The sequence below is a fragment of the Gobius niger genome (assembly GCF_951799975.1).
Source record: "Gobius niger genome assembly, chromosome: 23".
Lineage (NCBI taxonomy): Eukaryota > Metazoa > Chordata > Actinopteri > Gobiiformes > Gobiidae > Gobius > Gobius niger.
Genome location: NC_136874.1, coordinates 4058116 through 4073368, shown reverse-complemented (window position 1 = coordinate 4073368; position 15253 = coordinate 4058116). Strand labels below are relative to the sequence as shown.

The window sequence follows — 15253 nt, the reverse complement described above, 5'->3', positions numbered from 1 at the left end:
TGAATAATGCATGTGACGAGCAGCGTGTGCGTGTGACAGAAGGGGAGGGGGGGGGATCGATAAAAATAGAACGAGCGCTGAGGTAACGCTGAAGCCAGGGTGTTATCGGGGGTTTTTCTCTGACCTGTGATCTGGCAGCCGTAGAGCTCGAACCGCAGGGCGATCCCGTTCTTCCAGGTCTGCGGCCGGATCCGGACGAACCTCGCCAACACAGGCTGAGGGACTCGGTTCAGGACCACCTCCGCCGGGTCTGTGTTCGCGTGGAAGACCTGGGACAAGAAGAAGACACGTTCAGAGGCTGCGTGCTGGTTTTGGCTGGGAGGAAACCCTGATTTAACCAAAGTGAACATATCTGGCATGGCATAATTGTAACTTATGAACCTATTTCTGTGCACCGCAGTGTTGTTTATTCCACATTTTCCTACTTATAAGCCTGTCTTTGTATGGAAAACACCAACCAGTCAGGTCTGTGTTGGTCTTCATCATGATAAACTGTCAGAGCGCCCTCTTCATGCAGCTTTGGGAACTAACAATATGCAATAGAGCACACAAGCAAGTCATATTTGACATGGAACTGGCCAGAACTGGTCCAGAGATGGTTCAGGGACTTGAAAAAGTGTGGAGGATGCTTCTGGGTTCTGTCAAATACGCAATAAAATCCAATGATCCGATCAGAGCACTTCAATAGTAGAGGAAGAGACAACTACAGACAACAGGAATGCCTCAAAAACGGTGTGAAAGAAACATAATACGACTCAGCATGTATTTCCAATGAGGGAACATTAGGTTATAAGTCAGGAATAAACAATAAGGAGTTCATATGTTTATGTTTAGCCCGAATCTAGCTAGCTAACCTCCTGAAGCTCAATTGTTTATCGAAACAGCTGCGGTGGAGTATCGCTAAGCATTATGGGATTGTAAACTAATGGAGATTTTAAAAGTTAAAATACAGAAGAAGAAGAAGAAGAAGAAGAAGAAGAAGAAGAAGAAGAAGAAGAAGAAGAAGAATTTACCAGCAGTAACTCAGTAGCTAATGGAGTTGTTCCATGGCTTTTTTTATCTCCACTTTTTATACTGTTTTTAGCTAACGTGAGTCAATGGAAATGTATGCTAACAGCTGCAAAGATGGCGGATCTCCATGGTAACTGTGGAATTTCCCGAACTCTATACCCTGGTCCCACGAAATGAAGCTTTTATGCTTGACTTTACTAATCCATCCAAATATGCTTGAGTGCAGGGATCATTTTATAGGTGTGGAAATAATAAATTTTTCGATAGAAATGGAAAGCTCATATTTTATTAACAGTAGGCTAACCTAGCTGCTTGTTCTCCTCTTCAAAATATTGTTACTCCAAGACTGAAAGGAGTCTGTAGGAGCTAGGACAGTGGAGCTGAATGAAAGCGGGCCTAAAGTTTTATAACGTCTTTAGCCGCTGCTGTCTCCCAGGAAGGAAATGACCATATTTGGATTACAGTGTCATCTAGGTAACCTTTCGTGATACCAAACATGTCAGTATTTGTGAATGAATAAGCGTGGGAAAAGTTATCACCAGGCTCGCTAGTGGACAAAATATCATTAAATAATCATTGAGAATTAGCAATATTGACCAATGCGTCTTTCCTTAACCTCCATTGTTGGTACTTAGCTATGAACATGAGCGAAAACATGTTCTTCTCCCTTATCTCTGCCTCGCACTTCCTCCCGCAGAGCTCGTCTCGCTCCGCTACGCCCGGCGGACGACCCACAGACAACCCAAACACGGATCCAATGTCAGCGCCGCAGCTGTCGACTTGTTTTAGGGTCAAAAGAGCGAGCGCTTACAGACCCCGAAAAGAGGAACCCTATACATGAGGAGGGAGATGAAGCTGTGTAGAGCGTGTAGAGCGTGTAGAGCGTGTAGAGCGTGTAGAGCGTGTAGAGCGTGTAGAGCGTGTAGAGCGTCGGTGGCCGGGGGAGGAAGCAGCGGGAGACGCGACCCGACACGATTGGCCCATCCATCACGGGGAACAGGAAGGGCCTCCAGGTGCTGTGCAGGATGTTGGTGGAAATTGGGAAGGAGCAGCGTGCGGGCGACAATGGACCACACAAGAACAGCCTTAAACCGACTCTATCTAGCTAACGGCCGGGAGCGGGTTCATTTGAAAGCTAAGACCTACAGTGGGGGATAGTAGCTGTTTTGTCGTGGCATGTTTGTCACATTTTTGAAGAGCTTTCGTCGCTTTTTTATTGTTTTATTGTTGCTTTTTCGCTCTTTTGCCTCTTTTCTTTTGCCACTTTTTGCTGCGGGTCAATAGATGAAGGAACAAACGTCAAAGTTGAAGGACCACTTGCTTTTATTACTTGTTTTGTAAATGAAATAGATCTACAAAAGGGGGTCTGGAGGTCTCTCCCCGAGGAATTTTTCAAACATTGACAATATTTCTGTATTTTTGCAGCAATTTAACCAGTGTTTAGATCTTTTCCTGTGCCCTGGGCAAGGCAGGTTTATTTGTAGAGCACAATTCATACACAAGGCAATTCAAAGGGCTTCACAGTTAAAGCAGCATAAAATATAAGAAAAACCAATACAATCAATAAAAACATCAACATAAAATTAATCAATCACAGTAAGAGGCAAGAGTGTAGATAAAATACTTTCAGTTATATGTATTTTTAAGTCTTGTTTGGATTCGCTCTGTCTTGAGCACTATTTCGCTCTGTCTTGAGCACTATTTCGCTCTGTCTTGAGCAATATTTCGCTCTGTCTTAAGCAATATTTCGCTCTGTCTTGAGCAATATTTCGCTCTGTCTTAAGCAATATTTCGCTCTGTCTTGAGCAATATTTCGCTCTGTCTTGAGCACTAATTTAAGTCTTGTTTACAGTACAGATTGAATAAGTAACATTTTTGAAAGTGTGTTTTGTTTTGAACATAACACAAATTCTGACCTTTAGTTAATAATCTTGTAAAAAAAATAATTCACTGCAATCTCAACATAGGGGTTATTTAGACCTAAGTAAATGTTAATGATCATTTTTTTCACTCAAACTTGGCTGTAAATATTGTTTAAGTGGTGCTAGCCCGCAGTTAGCTTTGTTAGCTTCTTCTTCGTGATTCCATTAGTGTGTATTGGTGATTCCGGGTCAGTGCAGGGAAAGTTGCAATTGTGGTTTTCTGGTCAGAGAAACGAAGGGGAGATGAAAGACTCTTCAATCATCCCATTAACACTTGTATTACCCCCAGAGGGACTACGGAAAGGATTTATTAAGGTACAATTTACTTAGTACTGCTTTAAAGTATACAAGAAATATATATGGATGTACTAACTGATGCGGATTTGTTCTTTATTCTCAATTCCAAGACGTTTTTGTGAGCTTTGAATTACAAAATACCAAATATCCAGCATAATTAACATTGAAGACAGATGTGCCACAGACCTTAACTTATCCATTACTACTACTACAACTACTACTACTACCACTACTGCTTCTTCAAATACCTCTACCTCTCCCATCTGCCGTGTGTTTACTCCACTGGACACGTCTCCTGACCTCATTCTCCGCAGAAGCTCATGAAAAAATCAGAACTCTGGAGCCCCAGGTCCCGGCAGAGCAGCGCCCCTCAGTCTGGACGTCCCATATAAGGACTCCACAGACAGACGGCCACAGGGGAGGGAGAGGGAGACTGAACCGGGCCTAAAACAGGACTAAACCAGGACTTAACTAGTACTTGAATCAGATTGAAGACTGGGTTGGTCGAGTGGAACTGTGGTTGGATTTTGATGATAATGTGCAGTGGGAGACACAACATGGCAACGTGAATTATTTAATGTTATGGCAACGCGATGGGGGCGGGGCTTGTCGCCGGGCAGATTAGAGGATGGTCTGCAAAACAAGTCTGGGCCAAAACGACATGTGGAGTTCTGTATTTATCGACTACAAATGTGAGAAAGTTTGGTGATTTAACCTCTTAACCCCCGCCTGAATCAAGTATATTTTCTCCAGTTTGGATTCACACAAGATCCTGAGGAAAACCTGAGGAAAACCTGAGGAAAATCTGAGGAAAATCTGAGAAAAACCTGACGAAAACCTGAGAGAAACCGGAGGAAAATCTGAGGAAAACCTGAGGAAAATCTGAGGAAAACCTGAGAAAAAACTGAGGAAAACCTGAGGAAAACCTGAGGAAAAATCTGAGGAAAACCTGAGGAAAAACCTGAGGAAAAACCTGAGAAAAACCTGGGGAAACCCTAAGAAAAACCTGAGGAAAACCTGATGAAATCCTGAGAAAAACCTGAGGATAATCAGAGAAACCCCTGACGAAATCTTGAGGAAAAACCTGACAAAAGCCACAAAAATCCAATGAAAAGCTGACAAAAATTCAACAAAAATGCTTAAAAAATGTGATAAAAATACCACAAAAAGTAACAAACTGTTTTGCAGGTCTTCGCTTTCAAATGAGGCTTTTCACTGGGGCCAAACTCTCCATTCGAGAAGCTTTTAGATTAAACCCGACCTGGAGGTGGGGGGTAAGAGGTTAAAGCTACAGAATATTGTTTCTCTGTCATTAAAGAGACAGAAGGCTTCATTCCACTGGCTGAAATGTTACACCGGACGACTCAAAAGTCCAGGACGGTCAGCATTCCTTATTGGTCAAAAAGTAACTCCAGAAAGTGTTGACTGAGCAGCACGGCCTCCCCAGGCGTTTGACCTCTGGCCCACAAGTACTTTCTCAGGTATTTGGACAATAGCGGACAGGAAGAGGGGAGGACACAGGAGATGGTCTTCCTCCGACAAAACGGAGACAAATCGAGTCCGTTTTGGACAAATAGCACTTTCTGTGCGGTGACATTGATTCAGGTCCAGCAATGCAAAGAGAAAAATCATTATGTATAAGCTAATAGCCTTTTAGCCGCGCCGTCGGATTCTTGGGGGTTTCAGTAAACGGTCACTTACTTTCTGAAGAGTGAAACTACGTAAAGACTGTTTCTTTTAATTGTCAATTGTTGTTTTGACCTGGTTTGTGGTAAAACTTCACAAAGGAGACATATCATACAAAACAGATGAGCTTTTCACTATGTAATAATGTACTTTCCTCATCAAAAGACTTTTCCTTACTGTCTTTTCTGTACATTAAGGCTGAATTTCAGGGCTTAATGGTTAATATCTCTTTATCAGCAGGCCCTATCCACATGAAACAAAAACTGTCACAAAGTCCAGCGTATTCTCTCTCAACACATATGAACAAGGCCGGATTTATGCAGGGGCTTACAGGGGCTAAGCCCAGGGGCCCAGCAGGCTGAAGGGCCCCTGGGCTTAAGGAGAAAAGAAGAGAGTTCTCTCTGTCTTTTTGCAGACTCCCTCACCACACTGTAAGGCTTAATCAGATGACTTTGTACCTCTGACTAAACCAGGACTAAACTATGTCTAAACAATGTCTCAGCCATTTTCATTGAGTTGACACTGGGAAAAATTATGCACCTATTGGTCTGTTAAAATGCGTGAGAATGCACGAAATTGCACCATTAAAATAAAAAAAACAGGGCCATGGAGCTCAAATTTGGGTCATTATGTTTAACTGTTTTTTGTGTGTGTCTAGTACTATGTTTAAGAAGTTACTTCTGAATGTTCAAAAAAGTATAAAAGTAAATCATTCATTTATCTTTTCATTGTAGAGAGAGAGAGAGAAATCCGACAGACAGACAATTGTATATGGGGGGCCCTGAAAAAACGTTAGCCCCGGGGCCCATTTTACTTAAAGCGGGGGTATTCTGCTTTTTTCAGTCACATAGCACCAGTCTATATCACACTACAATGACGACCAAACCTTCGGTTTGTCTGTAAATGCAGTAAATTAGAATAACTGCCTTGTATAAAATGTCTCTCTCAAAATGGCTGTAGTGAATGTCTTGAAATCGGCCTCTGTCTCTTTAAGAACCTCTGAGCCTTTCCGACACGCCCCCTCCACACACTGTCTGTGGCATCAGTGGGGAGGGGGTTCTGCTGAGGAGCAGTGGTTGGTTACTCGGCTGGTGACCAAAGCTCGGAGGCGTCTCCAGGAGGTGGGGGCGTTCCTAGGAGGACTCAGGCAAACCTATCCCTAAAATGGCCGCCATCAGAGTTTTTACAGATTACTCAAAAATACGTGAATGTGCCAAGGCAACACTTCAGGCATGTTTTTAATGAGGGAATGACATAATAACATGATGGAAAGCTTGAAAAAGTCGATTTTGCATAATACCCCTCCTTTAAATCCGGCCCTGTATATGAACTAAGGTCACATGACAGTCTCGTAAAGACGTCCAAAAGTGGAGACAAAATGATGTGCCATATTCACAGCTAAAAATAAATACCAAAACCCAATTATGCACGACATGTCCACTTTGAGACTCCATCGAGCCAAATTGATTTGCTCAACCATTGTCAAAGTTGTCTCCCACCTAAGGCAGTAAGTTGCTGTCGTTGCAGACCACTTTTTAGCTTTAATCCTCTTGCTGAAATCCTCCCCTGCCTCTTGCGAACATCTCTCATCATTTTTCATATGTTTCCAGCTGTGCTCCCTGCCCCCGCGGCTATTTTCCTCCCTGTCATCCAAACAGGGCGAGCGTGTGGGAGTTTTTGCCTTTTAGCTTTTAGCCGCCGCTAACCGTGTGAGCGCTGCTAGCTCGGCGTGGGTGTTTACATATCCCCCATAAGGGCCCGTATCCAGCGTTTTGGCCCCTATGGTAAACAAAGCGGCGCTCTGTCTCCAAACATAGGGCTGAGAGCGCACTTCTTATTGTGCTGCGTTATGTCAGATGGACTAAATCGATGCGCGCAATGATTATAAACTAAGCTGTGATTTTTCCCAACAAAACACACAGCATGAGCTTTCCTGCTTCTTTAGCTATTGTTAGCGCAGCATTGTAGTAATAGGAAATCCATGTCAGGAGCTTTCTGTATAAATGTTTAATTTGGTGCCTTGTACCAGCGAGAATATATCCATTGTGCATGACTTGGAAACGCAAGCTTGAACTGTCATGGGGTTTATACAGGGAGCAGCAAGTTCAAGGCTTTTCAATGCTTTTCAACATCCGAAAGATAGTCATGCATTTTGTTTCAGGAAATGTCGATTTACTGCAAGTTTACAGTGAGTTTTTATGACATTTGAGGCCTTCATTTTGGCATAATTCATGTATTGACTTTTAACACATTGAGTGCCAAAAACGGAAACACTAAACACTCTAATAAACCTTATCTGTGATTTTGTAGCTCTGTGATGAACAGTGAAATAAATGATCAAAAACTTATGAAAAGTCACGATCTGGACATTTCATATATATTATGCCGTTTCTTTTCTCTTTTTTTTTAGTCCGATGGTGCGCGGTGTTGTGTAGTGAACAGCTGTAAAGCCAACACTTCTGAGCGGTTTCACATGGAAAGACCAAAACATTTTTTAACATTTCTCTGAGTTTTTAAATGGTTAAAATCGGTCCAAGGACGACTGAGAAACATCCTGTTAAAGTCTTCAATCCAGAACCAGGCTGTTTAAATGCACACGCCATAAAAAGAGATCGAGAACACGCGTTTTGAGAAACGTGTCAACAATGTTGTCCTTGAAAATTCACTTGAAACAAATATATTCAGGCATTTTCCTCTTCACATAACGTTAGTGTCTGTCCAGAGGAGAGAAGAGTTAATCAGAAAGGAGAGAGTTTCATAAAACACTAATTATCTCAAAACTAGCCTCTGTTTAGCTTAGATTTCTCAGGAATCGAGACATGTAGAATTAAACTGTTTTCACCTACGGAGAGCTTAGAGTCTCGTCTTTCAAACGAGCCATATCATGTGTCCATAGCTATAACATAGAATACACTGTGGTGCTGCAAATATCATGAAAAATGGTCTGGATTGTTGACACTCTACACTCAATGTGTTAATCAGCGGGGGTTAAAGTACTTGATTTCATTATTTGAGTAAAAGTACAGATACTACTGGTCAAATATTACTAGTTTAAAAACACAGCTCGAATTCACCTTCTGTACAGCAAAACAACGGGGACAAAACTTCTTCCTTGTTGTGAACCAATGGCATTTGACAGTACATCTGCACAGCGCCACCTACTGTTGTGGAGTGTGCGTTTTCAGGCTTTTAAAATGAACAAAACACATGGACAAATGCAATGTTTTGCTTTGGAGCCTTTATAGAAATGTAGTGGAGTAGAAAGTGTTATATTAATCTTCCAAATGTAGTAACAAAAATACTACTTCAGTTAAGTACAGAGTCTCAAAAATTCTACTTAAGTTCAGTACGTAAGTCAGTTTGTTTGGTTGCACACTAGCAGCTTTCCAACTTACTTTTGTCCACATCTGGGCTTGCACTAAACCAGGATAAAAACTGAAACTAAACCAGATCCAAGCCAGTGCTACAAGAAAAGAAAAAGTCATCTTAACACACTACGACTGAGACTAAATAATAAAACTGCACTAAAAATATAGAACCTCCCTCGGTTTCCATAGAGTTGACACTGAGCAGTCCCCGGCCTGTTTTCAAAGATACTCCCCGTCTTATCTGGGCCTGCGGTTTGGCGTAATCTGGAATAAAAGACCTTTACGTGGTTAGCGGAGGCGGACAGATAGGCCCGCGGTCCTGCACCGGCGGGGATTTAGGCAGGAAGCAGGAGTTTGGGAGATGAAAGAAAGCGTAAACAAAAGTAGAGGAAGTTTTTGATAATGATAAAGCGGGGACTCTGCGCCACTAGAAAGTCCGACCTCGCTCCTGTCATTACGAGCTTTGCGTGGAGCTATTACAGACTTAAAAGCGCATTTTGGGGAATTTGGGAGAAGTGGAAAAAGGGAAGGCAGCCATATTGATTGCTAGAGTGCCATTTAAACAGATTTTGGGCTAAAAGCACTTTACAAAAAAAACAATATGTGCCAGTATACTTTTATGTAAACAAAAATAGGAAGTGGGTATTGACATAAGACTAATGCATTGCAAGTGGAAATCCGACTTACGTGTCATTCATCAAAAAAGTAAGGGAGAGTGTGTGCTAAAGTTGTGAGAAAAAGCATCAGCATAGGCCTCTCCTCGCTCGGATACTCCCTTCCCTTCTCTATTTGCTTTTACGGGTGCCTGGGTGGGACAAAACAGGGGTTAAAGTTCAATCATAACCCAGGTGGTCAAGTTACTTCCTGTTTTGGGTCTTTGGGGACCCCATGATCAAAGGATGGTGCATATGTGAAAGGTGGGAGTCTATTTGTTACTGTTGAGAGGTTGATATTTTGGCGTACTCAGCTGGTTGCACATTCGGGTCAAATACTACAATACTTATACTAATAAAACAACTTTACTGATGTAGCCAGCGTTCGCCACATGCTACGGGAGGAATGCCACGCTATGAAGACGTCTTTCAGCCTTTCTGAGCACAATTTTCTTCTTTTTTTCCAGTTTCGATCGATTTCTAGCTCGATTATAGTGTTTTTTTGGCTGGTAAGTGGTGTACCGTAGGGCTCAATCTTGGGGCCGCATGTGTTTGTGGCAGACTCAACTTTGGTGGAGGTATTCAGATATTAATTATTCAGCTATTACTAAACTAATTCCTTTTAATTACTTGTTTCTTTCTTGTCTCATGTTTAATTTTAACAGAGATATAGCATCACCGTAAGATTAATTAACTTGTTCCATCCAAATCCGAAGTAATTACACTCTTGGGATGTGGCCTGTGTCATAGTAAAAACAGCTATGTGACTCTAGCTAACAAGGCATTTCTATCGATTTCTCGCTCAATTATTGTGTATTTTGGACTGGTTAGTGGTGTACCGTAGGGCTCAATCTTAGGGCCGCATTTGTTAGTAGCAGATTCAACACTGAGGGAGGCATTCAGTTGATTATTTCCAGATAATAAGTTATTTCTTTTGAGTCTTCATAGTACCACAATAAGATGAATTCATTTAATCTTTCATAACTTGTTCCATCAAAATCCGAAGTAGTTACACTCTTGGGATGTGGCCTTATGCATAGTAAAAACTGCTATGTCTCATAGCAAGAAATTTGTATCGATTTCTAGCTCAATTGTTGTGTATTTTGGACTGGTTAGAGGTGTACCGTAGGGCTCAATCTTGGGACCGCAATTGTTTGTTGCAGATTCAACACTGATGGAGGCATTCAGCTGATAACTTTCTTGTTATAAATTATTTCTTCTAGTCTTCATAGTACCACAGTGAGATCTTAACTTGTTCCATCAAAATCCGAAGTCATTACACTCTTGGGAAGTGGACTGTTGCGTAGTAAAAACAGCTATATCTCTCTAGCTAGCAAGGCATTTCTATTGATTTCTAGCTCCATTATTGTGTATTTTGGACTGGTTAGTGGTGTACCGTAGGGCTCAATCTTGGGGCCGCATTTGTTTGTAGCAGACTCAACACTGATGGAGGCATTCAGCTGATTATTTCCTTATAATAAATTATTTCTTTCTCGTCTGAGACACAGTAATAGTATTAACATTATTTTTTCATGACTTGTTCCATCCAGTACCACAGTAAGATGAATTAATTTGATCTTTTCATAACTGGTTCCATGAAAATCCTAAGTAATAATTGATTTCTAGCTCAATTAATGTGTTTATTTGGACTGGTTAGTGGTGTACCGCAGGGCTCAATCTTAGGGCTGCATTTGTTTGTGGCAGACTCAACATTGGTGGAGGTACTCAGCTGATTATGTCCATATAATAAATGATTTCTTTCTAGTCTGAGACACAGTAATAGTAATGTTAAACAGTGTTAACATAATTTTTTCATGACTTGTTCCATCAAAATCCGAAATAGTTACACTATTGAGAAGCGGGCTGTTGCGTAGTATAAACTGCAATGTCTTTCAAGCTACTTTTCATGCCATTCCCTCGCCTTATTCCGATGCTCACAATACGAATCCCGCACTTGCATATGGATTTCTCATTATACCACATCTCAAAGCATAATTATTGGGAGAAAATCCAATGACATGCCGTGATGGAACAGAGTAAAAACTGCAGCGTGGGCGCTATCTTCCCCTCTTTTACATTCACACAAAGCTCAGCGATGAGATTTCTCTTCACAACTCCCGCTCCCAAATTGTCAAAAAAATGAAAATGATGTTTTTAAGTGTGAATTTTAGAGCGGCATCGGTTAATTAAGGCTCATATGTGGGAATTAGCGAGAGGATTGAGGTGTCAGAAAGTAGCAGCGAATGTGAAGAATGTGTTTCCAGTGTGTGTTGCGTATACTTGTTCCTTTCTAGTTCCTTTGTATAGGCGGAAATCTACATTGAAAGTGTTGAGCATTAGTTAATCTCCTGGATTTAGTCCGAAGCAGCGGGAGGCGAAGATTATCAATCGAAACACGGATTTGTCTTTAGAAAAAGTCAACATCTGTGCACATCGCCAGTGTTTCCCATCAACACTGTGCATCCCCCATAGATTGACCCGCACTGGTCTGGCCGGGGCCCCTCCTTGGGATAACCGCTGGCTAAACTCTGACCGTCTGCGGCGTGTATTATGGGATGCGCCTGGGTCTAGACTGTAATCGGACGCTGCTAATCTGTCTGTAAAGGGAGAGGGATTTTTCAGAGATGCATCAACGCGAGCGAAGGGCTGCTGGAGGGGGAAATGAAATTAGTTTGGGCCAAAGATAGAGCGAGAGAGTTGGAGAACAAAGCTCGGAGTGGCGGGATGCCTTGTCCAACATACTTTGAGCAATGACAACACATTTATCACGGGGTAACAACTTCTCACTTGGTTTGGCGTAAAGTGACTCGTATTTATATGGAAACATAACAGAAATCTTCTTAACCCCTTAACTCCCACCTGAACCGAGCACATTTTCTCCAGTTTGGCTTTACCCCATTCCAAAAGCTTCTGGAAAAAAGGTGGGAAAATAGCAGCAAAACTGAGATGAAAACAATGATGGAAATGTGACAAAAAAGTGAGAAAACATTGACAAAAAAGTGACGAAAAAATGATGAAAAAGTGGCAAAAATGTCACAAGAAATTGACAAAAAATTGAAGAAAAAATTACAAAAAAAGGACCAAAAAAAAAGACAAAAATGTGACAAAAAAATGACAAAAATGTGATAAAAATTTGACAAAAAAATTACAAAAATGTGACAAAAAAGACAAAAATTTTATAAAAAATTTACGAAAAAAATACAAAAATGTGACAAAAATGTGATAAAAATGTGACAAAAAACTGACAAAAATGTGACAAGATTTTTTAAAAAATTTATAAAAAATTGACAAAAAACTGACAAAAATGTGATAAAAAAAATTACAATGTGCTAAAGATTTGACCAAAAAAATACAAAAATGTGACAAAAAATGACAAAAAAGTTACAAAAATGAGTTGAACACCCAACAAAAAAATTATGGAAAAAAAATCTGATGACGTGAGGAAAAAGATCCTCTCGGTTCAGGCGGGAGTTAAGAGGTTAATATACAGTAATCTACAGCAAATGTTTCAAATTGATGCATCTAAATGTCTTTTTTCCCCCTCTATTTCCCCAGCAGTGTCTTGAGGTGAAGTAATTAGCTACGTGGGTCTTCTTTGGTCCCGTGTGTCGCCTTAAATTAACATTGTTCTTGTTATTTCCTTTTAATTCGACTCTTCCGTGACTGATAATCCCGCTGTGCTGTGGGACCTAAGCCTCCCCCGACGAGCCTGGAAGTGGTTAAAGCTTTAGACTCAACAGGGGTCCCCGTCCAGACTGGGGCGACTGGGATCTGCAGCATCAATAGTAAAGCAGTGCTGGTACTCGGGCTTCTGCACCCACCAGCAAACATAACACGTACAATGGGAAACACTACAGTAAACAGCGTCGTGTTCGTCGTCTTTGCTGGACCGAGACAATCGGAAGCATTGGCGATGGATTATCTCCTCCCCACACACACCCCTTTAATGCCAGTCAGCGTTTGAAATCCATTACGACCTTAACCCACAGCCAAGGTTGAGGGTTCCAATCCCTAGAGACTGGAGGCAAAAGCAAAACAACAACAACATCCACCACCACCACATGAACTGCTTTCATGAAGCGTTTCTACAACAGAATCAGAACAGAATCACGAAGGAGAAGCTAACAGGCTAACGGGCAAAGCTAACTGCGGGCAAGCGCCACTTGAACAGTATTTACAGCGAAGTTTGAGTGAATAAAATGATCTCCATTGTGTAATTGGATGAACAATATCCCTCTGTCCTTTGTCTTTTCTATCAGTGTAGTATTTACTCTCACTGGCAACATGCTATGACACCGGCAGTTGCACTTATGACCTCTAGGGGCATGAGTTACATAGTTCTGCTTTAAGCCTTAAACGCTGAAATCATGAAATAAACAAACTAACAGCAGTCGTTACAGATTCTGCAGTTTTTATACTTTGTCAATTGAAAAATGTAGAAAGAAATGCATTCTTTTTAGACAGGCTCGGGACCCAGTTGGTTCCGTAACCCACTTTTGGATCCGCGACTCACTGCTTTAACCTCTTAACCCCCACCTGAACAGAGCATATTTTCTACTTTGGCAAATCTGAAAGCTTCTTGAAAAAATAAAATCATCTAAATAGTGACAACACGAGACTTAAATGATGGAAACGTGACAAAAACGTGACAAAAATGCACAATGGACAAAAAATGTGACGAAAAAATGACAAAAAATGTAATGTACAAAACAAGTTACAAAAATGCGACAAAATGTGATGAAAAAATGACAAAAATGAATGTGATGAAAAGTGACAAAATTGCATAGAAAAAATTACAAAAATGACAAAATTGTGACAAAAAAAATGTTTCAAAAGCAAAGAAAAAATGGCAAAAATGCAACAAAAATGTGACGTAAAAATGACAAAAATGCGACAAAAATGTGACGTAAAAATGACAAAAATGCGACAAAAATGTGACAAAAATGTGACGAAAAATGACAAAAATTTATGTGATGAAAAGTGACAAAATTGCATAGAAAAAAATGACAAATCTGTGACAAAAAAAACTTTAAAAAGCGAAGAAAAAATGGCAAAAATGCAACAAAAAAGCTATGGAAAAAAAATAGTGATAGCAACAACGAGGAAAAAGATACAATTAGAGCCATTCTGTCGATCTAAGCTTTCAAAATGAGGCGTTACACAGCCGAACTGGAGAAAATGTGCTTGGTCAAGGCGGGTGGTATAAGAGGAGATGTGGGATATATAATAACTTAGATAATAACTTCTACTCCAACTTGCACGACGACTTCCACGGTTAAAACACCGTCGTTGCAAACTGACTTGAACCCTGCGAGTCCTCGCCCTTGAAACTGCAGAGAGCGGTTTTCTAATCTCGCTCTGTTTACATGCGGCGGGTGAGAAAGATGATGAACCGCTCGGAGATAAGCGCTCACAGAGGAGGCCATTGTTCTTGTGCGTCAGCGTCTCCTCCTTCCTCCCCGCACTATCTCCCCCTGACATTTTGACCCGGGTTTACTGGGCCCTACCTCATGACTGCGGTCGCGCCTCATAAACTTTTTCAAGGAAGGAGAGGAGAGGCTGCTGATAAAGCTCTCGGATGCACCTCGGGCTGGTGCTGTTTGGGCAGATACAGTAATGTAGGCGTGAGGCTCGGTGTGAGAGGAACTGCTAAAGAATCCTCCTACAGACTTACTGTGCTGAAAATGTGCTAACAGTAGATCATGAGGAACAACTGGGTTAACCTCTTGACTCCCGCCTGAACCAAGAGCATTTTCTCCAGTTCAGCTTTACCCAAATCCTGTAGGACCAGTTTAACACCTCATTTGAAAGCTAAGATCAACAAAACTCATCTATATGGCTCTTTTTCCGCACGTCATCAGATTTTTTTCCATCTTTTGGGGGGGGGTATTCAAACTCATTTTTGTAATTTGTAATTTTTTTGGCATTTTTGTTGTGGTTTTGTTGTCAGTTTTTGTCAGTTTTTTTGTCCGTTTTTTGTGGGGGTTTTTTGTTGTCATTTGTTGTCATTTTTTTTGGTCATTTTTTGGTCATTTTTTGGTCACATTTTTGTCATTCTTTTGTGACATTTTTGGGGGGGGTTTTGTCATTTTTTGGGGGCGTTTGGTGGTTTTTTTGTCGTTTTTTGTGTGTGTTTTTTGTCATTTTTTTGTCATTTTTTGTCATTTTTTGGGGGGGTTTTGTCGTTTTTTTGTCATTTTTTGTCATTTTTTGGGGGGGTTTTGTCGTTTTTTTGTCATTTTTTGTCATTTTTAGTCATATTTCTTGTCATTTTTGTCCTTTTTTTGTCCTTTTTTGTCTTTTTTTTGTCATATTT

The 15253-nt window shown here is 40.9% G+C and overlaps 1 protein-coding gene across 2 annotated transcripts in view; it reads right to left on the bottom strand.

The window, feature by feature from the left end:
* Positions 1-15253, bottom strand: part of LOC306982172 (neuropilin-2-like) — a 162734-nt gene that overhangs the window by 52172 nt on the left and 95309 nt on the right. For both annotated transcript variants that reach the window (XM_079582008.1, XM_079582009.1), the window contains exon 8: positions 125-269. In XM_079582008.1, the coding sequence (XP_079438134.1) occupies positions 125-269 (145 nt within the window). The remainder of the gene's footprint in view (positions 1-124; positions 270-15253) is intronic.